The following is a 12453-nucleotide window of genomic DNA, read 5'->3' as shown; positions in this document are numbered from 1 at the left end:
CTTGCATGTATTAATTGAGACACATTTATAGCTGCAAAATAGAAGTAGGCTTTTTCTTTCAGTGAAGATGAGCTTTAAAAATAATTCTAAAGGAAGACACTGTGAAGTTATCTACAAATAATAAGCTGAAGCATAAATTGTGACTAAATTATTTTATTTTATAGTTGTACTTTTGCATATTATTGCAGTCTACTTGAAAATTTCATTTAATTAGGAGACTTCATAAATATTGATAGTGTACCAGTTGTCCAGATCCACAAGATACACTTTTTATGTACAGATTTTAAAGGTGTATTTATAGCAATCAGTTCACAGCCCTTTTCTTGTCAGGTTTTAATGCTTAACAGTGATGTTCATCATAGTCTTGCTTTGTAAGCTTTGTGCTATGACTTGATTTTAAACTTGATACAAATGCTTTTAGAAATAAATCTGTAGTTCCAAAAGAAGTTATAGTAACAGTGAACTACTATTTTAAAAAGGGAAAGATATCCCTAGCAAATAGGTAAAGATAGTGTTTGTTTACACAGTATCGGGATTTTAGGTTAGCTCACTGTAGAGTTTTTGTTTTTCTCCAGCCCATTAACAACCCCACCACTACAGCCAGAAAAACCTGACCCCAAAAACTTGCAGTAGACCTTTACATAGTAAACCTTTAATTGTTGATCTTAGCATCCTTTCTCAACATTTCTGTTGGAATTGTAACTTTATTTTTAACTGGCCTTTACCTGTGCCATTTGCGACTTTTCATCACGTGGGACAGTGGGGAGCTGGAGTATCTTCAGCAGTGGAAATACTGGCATGATAGAGTTATTAGAAAGCAAGATACCTCTGATGGATTTAATTAGTGTTGGGCTGACTTGTGCTGGTCCACTCATTTTTACATTGTTTTCTGTGGCAAACAAGTTCTGAGAGAATCTGTATGCCTCATCATAGCACTTAACTGGATCTTTAATGCTAAGTGCAGCTCAGACTTTTCAATATGGAAAAAAAAAGGCTTTTCTGGGAACTATCTGCATTGATGAGGATTATTGACTATGGCTTGTTGCCAGCTGTGCCAGGCCTTGGCACATGCAGTTTGGACACTTAAAGTGTACTTTTTCAGCCCTCTGGATTGCAGAAAAAGACCTTTTTTCAGTGTCTGTGCATCATGGCATGAACACTGATGACTGCTTTCCATCTTTTGCTGAACCTGGTCCAGTGAATTAACTGCTAACATCAGTGTCCCACCAAAAAGAATGGCCAATCAAGTGGTTAGCTCTTAGGGTCTGCTTTGGAGCTAGGAGGACCTCTGAGGTGTAGCTAAAATGCCATGGTGGCCTCTTGCTGAAACTGTGCAGGGCCACTCTCTCCTTGCATTACGCTCCCTAGTTGTCCTCCTGTCAGCTGATGCTGCCTGAAACTGGCTTAATAATATAGAGGTTTGATAGTATAGGTTGCTATACGTCACCCTGGAAGCAATATGGGTGCATTTGTATGATACAGAGGATAAGAACTTTGTCGCAGTTGAAGGATAAGTGAACGCTACCTGCGTGTGGCCAGCTGGCTAAGTTTAATTAGGCTGGTAAGCAAGCCAATAACAGATAATTGAGCATTGACTGCTTTTAGTTAATGGCACTACTACCAGCACTAAGCGCTGCCATCATGATAGTCCTGCAGAGTACTTCTAGCCTCTGAAAATAAAAGTTTCTCCTTATATTGGCAGTTTAGACTTCTCCTTTTCCTTCCATATTTAGTCACTGAATGGATGATACTAAAAACAGTTTTAGGGCATTTTCCACTGTAATTCTCTTGAATTGTAGCACAATCTTCTACCTGCTACATGAACTGATCATGCTTGTGGGTAGGTAAGAAGCATCTGACTTGTGCATACCTTTGTTTTGGCTTAGTGTCATAGGGAGAGGTCTTGGAGTTTCTCATTACTAAGCTCAAATGAGTTCTGCTTTTCAAAATTATAGGATTTTTCTCAATTGCTTCTAATAAACTTGTTCAGCACTTTACATGTGCTACTGTGTTGCATGGATTGTTTTTGCTAAGCAGCTTGCAGTTGGCATAATGTATATGATCAAGCCCAGATCTGCAATTTTAGGAGCAATATCTTGGATGCAGTGGTTTCACTGACTGCTGTGATACGTGTACTCAGGGTAGGTAATAAGGATGCAATTTTGCATACCTGCAGACAGTCATAGTACTGTATCTGTGCTAAATAGCCTGCTTACAATGATGTACATTTATATATTCATTACTGAAGAAGTTACAGTTGTGATGAGAGGTGAGAGGTTGATTTTTGAAATAAAAATAACAAGTTTATTAGTCTAGCAACATGTCAGATTTCTTGATATTCTTTTATGTTGTCATGACTTAAAACGTAGGCTAGATTCCAAAGGCATGTCTTCTTCCATTATCAAATTTTGGATGCACACTTTTCGCTGAAAAACATGGATCATTGTTGTGGGGGGAAAAAAAACGTATCACCACTGGTCTTGAAGTTGATGATATATCATTTACATCTGCTATTATGAAATATATAATCAGACTTTTTTCTTTCTTATAACAACATGAGAAAATATTATGAAGGCGATTTTACCTACCTGTTGAGTGTGTTAGTGGGTACTGGCAGAGTGGTGTTTCCTAGCGCAATATTATAGCTAAATGATCTCGAAAGATGTTTTTAAGCTTTTCTTGTACCTTTTACTGTGAATCAGAATTTTAGAGGAGACTGTTCTGTCACTTTCATTTCTAACAAAACTTTCCTTAGTTTTCTGGTACTTTTACTATAATAAATTACATTTAAATGCAAGATTTATTTATGCCATATTACAAATAATTTATTGTAAAATTGAGTACCATCTTTGGTATTGCTTTTAGATGTTAGACTAATATACTGTAACACTATATACAGTTGACATACTACTGGTAGAACAGTTTTTGCAAATGTATATTTAATGTGTTATGATCCCTAAAGAGCCAAGTTGCCTTATAGCTGCCAATTACTGCAAAATCACTTGAGATTTTTGCTAATTTGTGGCGTGTATACTGCATATATATGCTATAGGAACACTTCAATGCCGGCACAGAAACTGTACAGCTGTATTTAGCTGTAAAGTTCAGGATTTTCAAACACACGAGGCAGATTAAGTAATGCAAAATAATAGGGATTAATGAAAATCTGTTTAAAAGCAGATGATTGAGATAAATGTACAGTCTCAAAGAATTTTTTTTTTATTTCAAGTATTGGAAGTCTTGTACATTTGGCTTTTTAAATATTGTAAATTGTTTGTTTATTCTTGTAAAATTCAGATAGGACAGCTCTAAGTATAGATTGTTTTGCATAGATGCGTTTAGCCCAGCACCTGCTGGTAACCAAGGCCCTCCTCCAATGATGGGTATGAATATGAACAACAGAGGAACTTTACCTGGCCCTGCAATGGGTCCTGGTCCTTCCATGGGACCAGAAGGAGCTGCAAATATGGGAACACCAATGATGCCAGATAATGGAACAGTGGTAATGTATCACAAATTTAATTACTTTGAATAGCTGTCATGTCTCATGGCCCATTTTTGTTACCAAAGATATTTTCACACTGAGTAAGAATGTTACATGTTTTGAATCTGTTAAAAGTAACTGATAAAACTTGTTCATGCAGATAATTTACAACACAGAAGGGAAATGTTTATTTGATATTACTATGAAAATCCTACTTTCCTTAGGAATGGGGTGAGTTCTCTGATTAGTAACTAGACTTTAAAAAATTGAGATTAGAATGTACAGCACTTGTGGCAAAACTTTGCGTGTATGACCTGTAATGAAAAACTCACTGATAGAAGGAGATCATTTCTGTGAAATGAAGAAGGAAGAACATACCAGAGTAATCTGTAAATTTAGGCATTTGCTGTTTTTTCTTTTGTGAAACTAAATTCTGTGTATTAGCTTGTTGGGGTTTTTGATGAACAGTTAAATGTTGGAAGCTATGTAGTGTGAAGATATCTTTGTGTAAACTACTTAATTTTTTAAAGCGACTTTAGTGTTTTTTGTATTTCCTTTCTAACACTGTTGAATGCATGAGATTATGACAGTAATTACGCCACTTAGAAAATAAGTGTACCAACAGCTGTTAGGGATAACTGTTATATCAGTACAGGAAAAATAATATTGCCCAGGTGCCAAGGGTGGTAGGGAATGTCTTGTATACCTCTGGAATTCTTTATCAAGAGTAGATATGCCATTGGGATGCACTTAAAGCACTAGCCATTTCTGCTCTGTTCTCATAGCCAGTCACTTTTCCTAGCTGTAATGTCTTATGTAGAGAAACAACTATATAATTTTTAATCTGATTTTTACATATTTTTCAGTACTACTCTGTAAATAGATATTTGGCATGTTCTAGTGGTGGTGTGATATAAAGAAGTATATAGTATAAACAGTGATTCCATTATAGTTTTATTGGAACACAGAAGCATTTTGTAGCTGTATTTTTTTTATATATGCCTTCTCAACAGTATCCGGCTGCGACTGAGGAATCTGTATAATGAAGTTTGGACAAAATCTTTTGTTCCTTAAAGGAAAATGAGATTTTGATTGAGCACAAAATACATAATGAGTCTGGTCCTTACCAGTTAAAGGAGAGGATCTCACTTCACATCATAGGAGCCAGCTCATTTTATCAGTTGTATCATTTCTCACAAAGCGGAGGGGATGCCTTTCAGAAATACAGTTTTCAGAGATGCTTTTGGTGGAGACCACTGTGTTACTGGTCACCTCTGGAACTTTCTTTTGTGATTATATAGCCACTGAAAAAGAGGTGTAAGGAAAAGAACATGGTATCATAAATCATGGTATCTATCTCAAACTGTTGTTTTTCTACAAAAAGTCATTCCAGGTAGGAATATACTGACACTTCAAAATGCATGTTTTAAAAAAAAAATATTTTTTTTACTTCCATTTTCTTCTGTATGCTACTGAAGGACAAATTAGATGCTGCCTTTTTTTTTTTCCTTTTTTTCCCCCCCCTCTTTTTATTTTGGACTTTCAAGGTTTTTAATCTGGGGGGCAGGCCCCTACAGAAAGGCATAGCCTTGTTGTATTTTTCCTGTTGTTGGAAAGATACTTTAAAGATCCTTTGAGGGCTGTCTACTAAAACACTATAAGATTTAATTTCAGTTTCCACTGAGGGAAATGGAGAATATGCTTTATAGACCAGAAATACAGTTTTCATTTTTTAAATTCGATGTTTTTCTGAAGTCTTTTAGGGGAGAGTTGGAGCAATCTTCTTTTTGTTCCACTGCAGTCTTTTGAAACAGATTATCTTTGAACATAACATTTTAAAAATAGCTTCCCCCCACACACACTTTATTGCAGGTAGTTAATTACTGCAGATTTCTTGTTAGCTGGAGAAGAGGGGTCCTTGTTGGAAAGAGGACTTTTTGTCCAAAAGTCAAATGGTAAAAATTATCAGGAGTATGTGAAGCTATTTGTTGAAGTTCATATCCATTGCTAACAAGCTGGCATGAGTTAAAGATAATTTTTAACAATTTTTAACCAGTGCTGCAGACTTTAAGGTACTTTGGGGCAGTAGTAGATCTTTATGCAGCTGTTGAAGTGACTTTTTTCTTATTCAATGTCAAATTTTAAACTATGCACATATATACAACCATGATCTAAGTTGCATATATTATCTATATAGATATAATGCTGTTTACATATTTAAATAATATATATATGAATTAGCAGACTTTAGAACTGTTGAGCTCTACTACTATTACTGGAGTTAGACTTTCAGAATAATTCTTCTCTGATTTGGGCATATAAATAAAGAGCTAGTCTTGAATGTTCTTGTTGAACTCTGAATACCTGGGCAGTTAATGTAGCTCTCTGTACAGAAGGAATTTCTTCTGAAAGCCTAACTGTCCGCAGCAGGTGAATGATGAGTTATTTCAAGATCTGATTGTACCATATATATCTATGCTTTTAATGGTTTATGTTATGTTGAGTTAATGTTTTAAATTTCATCATGTGGGGTTCTATTTTTAAAGACTTGCATAAATACTAAGTGCTCAGATGCATGTTTTCTGTTTTAGGTCTTAATTGCTGTAGCCAGATAAATCTGTGTAAGCACATACACCTTTATTAATATTGGGCACAGAACTAAGGAAAATAAATGTGGAATATTAACTGGATTTTCATTTTATGTTGATATTTCAGATTAAGCTTCAGATATGTATCAAGGTTTTTTTTAAACTAAGCATAGTCCAGTTATGCATTTTGTCACTAGTTGTGTCAGTTTATTTGGACTGGGTTTTAAAAGTCTAACTGAAGATTCCTAAAGTGCCATACAAAAGGCAGACTCCAGGTAGTATGGACTGAAATATCCACAGATATGTGGGTATGTAAGTCTTCAGGTTATATTGCTATTAACAGAATAAACCTGCAGTCTCTAGAAATACAAAAGCTAATTTTTTTTTTTCTAGTTTGACAGTGTTTCTGTGTCTAATTTATTTAAGGGAGAAGCATTGTAGTTGGTATGTAAGGCAGAATAGGGATCAGGTGTAAAATTGTTTGCTGTCTCTTCTGTTATATAGAGAATATGTATTGCTTCAGATGTGCTTGAAAGGATGAAGTTACATTCAGCACCACAGTTGGTCTTAATACTTAACTTTTTAATTTTTAATTTACTTTACAAAGTTGGAGCATAACATTAGCACTCTTTAATTTCCAGCTCTTTTTCCATAATAACTAATTGAATTGCTCCTTTCTTCCCTCTATGTGTGATCCTGATTCTGCTGGACTATCTGCTGAACTTCATGACAACATCACTTGTGGTTTTTGTTGTAACTCACATTTGGCATGTTCCAAATGGACTTGTATTAGCATAATGAGAGATTCCCTCAAGGAGGTCCATCACAGATGGGTTCACCTCTGGTTAGTAGAACGGGCTCTGAAACTCCTCAGCCGCCAATGAGTGGTGTAGGTGCCGTGAGTGGTGGACCTGGTGGCTTTGGTAGAGGAAACCCAGGGGGCAACTTTGAAGGACCTAACAAGCGTCGCAGATACTAAAACTTATTTCATTCCTTACTGTTTAGAAATTCCAGTAAACCTATATAGTGATATGCCTTTATAATTTTAGCTGTTATCTGAAAACGGTTTTATTGTTATTGTAGTCTTTAAAACAGTTTCTTTTGTAAAACTTTTTTTGTATTCGGTCATAGGCTTTGTAGTATAGAGCAGAAATGATGCGGATCATTATGTAAGGCAATGTGTTTGTGACTAGCAAAATACAATGTGTGACTATGCTGTAAAACGTGCAGTTATCTGATTACAATAAAATATAAAAATCACTTAAGGATTTTGGGAATGTTATTACTAATACTGGGTGAGAATAATTTTATGCTTAATTATAAGTGGCATCATTTTCATTCTTATGTAGTTTCTACTATGTGTCAAGAAAGTTCCATTCTTAATAGTGAATCTGTTTAGGTAAACTGCATGTTGCAGTACATACTATGAACAATTTCTAACACAACTGCTTTTGTTTGTATCAACTTTTGAAGAGCATCAAATTTTATACAAAGTGTTCTCAAGGATACTGTGTCCTTGCATCTCAGTCTCCCTTTGTGAACTTAGTCACAATAGGCTTATCAACAGAGTATATCTGTTACTCAAATTATTGGAGAATTTAACTTGGGCGGGGGGGGGAAACTTTGGAAAAGGAATCTGTATGTATGCTTTATTCATAACAGTATGAATGAATTTACCTAAACCATACTTCTACAGAAGAAAAATTGTTGTGACATCTGTGTGTTCTACTGATCGTTAAAGTATCTTGCCATTGCAAGGAAGGAGGCATTTGTGCAAGCTAGTTTAAAGCCTTCCACTGTGTAATGCATCATCATAAGTATACATTTCCCCCAGTGGTTGGTTTGAATAGAAACAAGTCTTATCAATGATTAACTGTTTAGTTAGGAGGCAAATACATGGTTTTCAGTTAGAATAATTGTTGTAATATGCATTTAGAAGGATTGCACATGAGTATTCTTGATAAATATTTGACAGGATGATGCATTTGAAAAATACCCATTTCCAACACAACTCAGGCTAGATTTGCTGATTGAGTCTTAAGATAAAACTGATGATAAAGCTATTGGGAAGCTTATTATGATTCAGATTTTGTCAGTCATGGAAGATGATGGAAAAGACCTATTGGTTCTATTCCTGTAATGGCAAGAAAGTAGGGACACTTTTGGTTACTATTGCTTTTTTCCTGTGCAAAATAGTTGTAAAATATTAGTGTTCTGTTTTTATCAGTTCACTCACGTTTTCAGAAATAGAAATTACTAAAATTTATCCGCATGAATAGTGATACTAAATTGATTAAAAACTGATTTGAGATAACATGGTGCCCTAATTACATCAAAATGGTATGTACGTAGCTCAAAGCATGGGATGCAAGCAGCAGAGAGAGCATGTATGTGTTATTTCTTAATATAGCAGTGATGATCTTGGTGAATTGAATTGTGAGCAAATGGGTAACAGGAAAATTGCGGCATTGCTGGCATTTTGGAAGTACACTGTAAATTGCCAGCGTTATATGGCTTAAGATAGAGATTGTTTTCATACAATTCAGGATTTATCATGTGTAGATCCTCACTTGTGACATCTGTAACTACTAAGTATTTTCCTCTAGACTGTCTTTAATGTTGCCCTTTTTTTCTCGACTTGAGATATATGCCACACTTTATAGTTAGTAATGCAATAGTGAGCTAGGTTTAAAGTCTGAAATACTCTTTCCCCTACTTGTTATATGTATCATGTTACAGCACTCATTCTTCCAAAAAAACCCTGCAACTGGTTTTACTATTCCTAAAACTCAACATTTGGGAAAATTGCCATTTTTTCACTAGGTGTAAACTAGTGTTTGCATATAACAGCTACTTAAGCTCTCTGCTTTGGTGTACTGCATTCAGTTGAAAATGCAGTTTACATCGGTGTCTAGTGAGGTGTCTAAATGTTAGATTACTTTTGTATCATCTTTTCTGCCCTTGTACATGGCGGTTTTTATGGGGATTGAGAAAGTACTGGTGTGAGTTCATAATTCTAAACTGTAAAGCTGTGAGGGCAACATGATTTAAATGTAACTTGAACTAGATTCAAGAGGTCTGTTCAGTTTTTCAAAGGAAAAGGCTGTGTCATTCAGGCCTTTTGGCTAACTCCTGTGTATTTGTTTAGACATACACACCCTATCCTTGTAATATCTGAGTATGTTTCAGAAGTACATTAAACATACCAAATCTGCAAAAAGTGGTTCATTCTTTCCTTGCCAGCCTCATGCTATTTTAAGAGCATGTTTGTTGCACTGCATTTTTGCTAGCAAGCAGAGGTATGTATTTGGAAGTTATTGTAGATTTTAATTAATATTAGTAATACTCATTCCACAGTTGTGAGCTACCCTTCCTGTAAAACTTTGACTTGGATGCCTCTGCTCCATGGTAGCAGTGAATTTGTGTACTGTCCTTATTGTAGAAAATAATCTAATCTCTTTTTAAATATCCATGAACCAAGCCTTTAAGTCCTAAAAAATAAATACTGAAATGTTGAATTTGGGCACACTTTAAAGATTTCATGAAGAATTCCTTTTGTAGCGGACGACGGGCTGCCAAATTCTACTCTTAATAAAAGCTTTCTTAGGGCTGCCTGGCCATGTTGATTATATACAGCTCAACTGTAAAGGCAGTGATTTTTGTTTTGCCATATGTGGTAGTAACTGACTCTAGCTATATGATAAACACATAATTTTGTTAGAAAAGGAATGGTCCCAATTTGTTTCCTAAAAATGGTATGTAGATGCGGCCAAGCAGCATTTTTGCTTGAAGGTACTGCCCATGTGCTGGAAGTGATTAATTTTTCTTGTTCCTCATCTGGCTGATCAGTTTATAATATTTTTTTTTCTGTATACAAATGTACTTAAATTTTTAACTGTCTTTGGTCTGTTTAAGTAGAAAGCACAGTGAAGTCCTGACTCTTTCTGCTATGTGCTGTGGTAAAACAAATAAGCTTGGAAAGGATATGAAATTGACAACTACAATGCACTTACTTTTGGTTGTACTTACTGAGTTTTTACATTATTCCTGAAATTTCAGTCTAAACTGCTTAACTTTCATGTGAGATACAATTTTAATACTTAAAGGTAGCAAAGCTTTACTATTTCATTTAAGTAAAAGAACACAGACCATCACCAGAATCTATCTTGTCTAACTGCATTTGCATTTATCACCTCAGTCGTTTGAAGGGGAGCTATTGGGCACTTAAATAAAATTCGTTTTGGTTGTGAGTTAATTTCTTTGTAGTTCTGTCCAGTGTGCTCATAGATAAAGCACATTGATATCTTGGGAAACTTGGTGGCAATTCAAATATACTTAACTGTATTTATTTCCTAAGAAAAATACAAATTACTATGGATTACCTAGAAAGAAAATTCCTGACCTTAAGTTCTTTTATTGTCCACATCTATTTTATCCAATTGGACGTAAAGATACGATAAACTGGAGACTCTTATTAGAACAAAAGGTTAAAATAGATGGCAAGAAGACAATGTGAACGAAACGTTACGTTCATTTTAACCATAATCCAATAGGATTTTATAGTATGCATTCTTTGAGGAGCATTCTGATCTAAAGTATACTGTCATATTTTAAAGTTATACCAAACTCATTTTTCCCCTTTTCCACTTTTGATTTCAGTTTTTTTAACTTGAAAAATAGAATAATCTGTAATTACAAATTCTTTTGAAAGGTACTGAATAAAAATGCGTTGACTTTTATGAAATACTGATTGTTAAATGGTCACAATCTGCCTTGAGGTAACTTGGCACAAAAATGCTGAAATAACCAATCTAAAGGAAGATTCTCAAGTGAAAAACAGAACCCCTTAGGCCTTTTGAAGGGAGAATATGCTTTGAGGTGAGATGTTCAGCAAATGAGTGGTGTGCTCTAATGGCATGAAACTCATTTTACTTAAGCATGTTGTGGAAACTAATTTTTTGGCATACTTCTTAATATATAATTTTTTGTATAACAAGTTGGATCATAATTCTTCTCAGTGAAGACAAGTCAAACTGTAATTTAACTATTAAAATAGCAGGGAAGGCTGGGTAGCAACTGATGGGGTCAGTTTACATTGGACTGCAAATGTGAATGGATTCTCAGTCCCATTCCTGAGGCTTGAAGCGATGCATATCTATAGTTGGTTTTACAGAGTCTGAATCCAGCATCTCTTGTTAGCTTGTCCTTGGGGCCAAGACTGGGGGACTTGAGAGAACACATATTTCAAATGCAATTTAATTGTCTTCTGAGGAGCCTTGAATTTATTAGTTTGGGCACTGTGCTGTCATTAAGATGCAGAACCATCTTGGGATTTGTTGCTTTCCTTGGGCTGTTAGCTCACTTCTAGCATGAGGGAGTATTAGTCCAAACTTCCCTCATTCTTGAAGAGTGAGGAGAGAGAGGGAGTGTGGCCTATGGAAAATACAGAGGTTGGACATTACTCCTTTGGATTATTGGCTGTTCAGTGCTAGTTTAGCAGCAAATGTTGGACTGTATTATCCCAAAAGCATTTGCTTTATTAAAAATCCATTCAGTGAAATGTAAGAACTTAATAGAAAGATTAACTAAAAACTTGCAACACTTAATGTCAGGTATAATTTTTCCCATTGGATTCACTTTTTGTTGCCTTTTGGGATACACCATAAAATATACTTAGTCTTAGTAGGTGGTCTCACCAATTTGGTGTTTTGCTGTTATGAAGAAATCTGTTTTGTTAATAGTTTTGGGTTTTTCCCCATAAAATATTTTAAAAATCATAGCTGTAGGCATTTCAGGTTTGTTTTCATAGTAATCCATGAAATACTGAAGATTATCAAAATTGTTATCTATGTCTAAGATGTAAGTTGTAGAATAGATAAAATGAACATTAGATTTTCATGAAAACAATACTTTTGATGATCTTAAATGCATGGAAACGAGCCCTCAATATGTTTGTTTTCAGTGGAATAGATTTAATAGGTCTTTTCCATCTTGAACTTCCTTAAGCTACTATGAAAATGAATATAATTGAAATTTGGAGGTATTAATATTAATGACCTCAGCCTGACTTCTAAAAGCAGTAAGAGATGGGTTTTTTCCAGAAGAGCAGTTTAGAACAGCAAACGTTTTTTCCTAATTGAAGGAACTATTCAGAAAAGTTTAAGTTCAGAGATAAGCATAGCATACTTATAGGTAAAACCATTTTAAAAAACTGCTTTCATACAATGATTATTTTATAGCCAAATCACATTAAAAGAAAAAAAGTATCTTTATAAATGTGGGTAAAAACTTACTGATTTATATGTAGTCCCTCAGAGGACAAAACGCTCATAATAAGAGGTACAAGATTCAAAAGGAACTTAACTGTGTTACTGCATACGC

At 34.9% G+C, this 12453-nt stretch overlaps 1 protein-coding gene across 5 annotated transcripts in view; it reads left to right on the top strand.

The window, feature by feature from the left end:
- PSPC1 (paraspeckle component 1) overlaps window positions 1-12453 on the top strand; it is a 66470-nt gene that overhangs the window by 33395 nt on the left and 20622 nt on the right. The window contains exons 8-9 of one of the 5 annotated variants that reach the window (XM_050894280.1): window positions 3333-3502; window positions 6866-7326. The exons of the other annotated variants lie outside the window; for them this stretch is intronic. Of the exons in view, the coding sequence (XP_050750237.1) occupies window positions 3333-3502; window positions 6866-7051 (356 nt within the window). The 3' untranslated portion in view covers window positions 7052-7326. Of the gene's footprint in view, window positions 1-3332; window positions 3503-6865; window positions 7327-12453 lie in introns of those variants that run through there. 5 annotated transcript variants of the gene reach the window in all.

Source organism: Gymnogyps californianus, chromosome 1 (genome assembly GCF_018139145.2).
Source record: "Gymnogyps californianus isolate 813 chromosome 1, ASM1813914v2, whole genome shotgun sequence".
NCBI classification, from domain to species: domain Eukaryota; kingdom Metazoa; phylum Chordata; class Aves; order Accipitriformes; family Cathartidae; genus Gymnogyps; species Gymnogyps californianus.
Note: the sequence above shows the minus strand (reverse complement) of the source record. Positions and strands in the feature narration are given on the sequence as shown.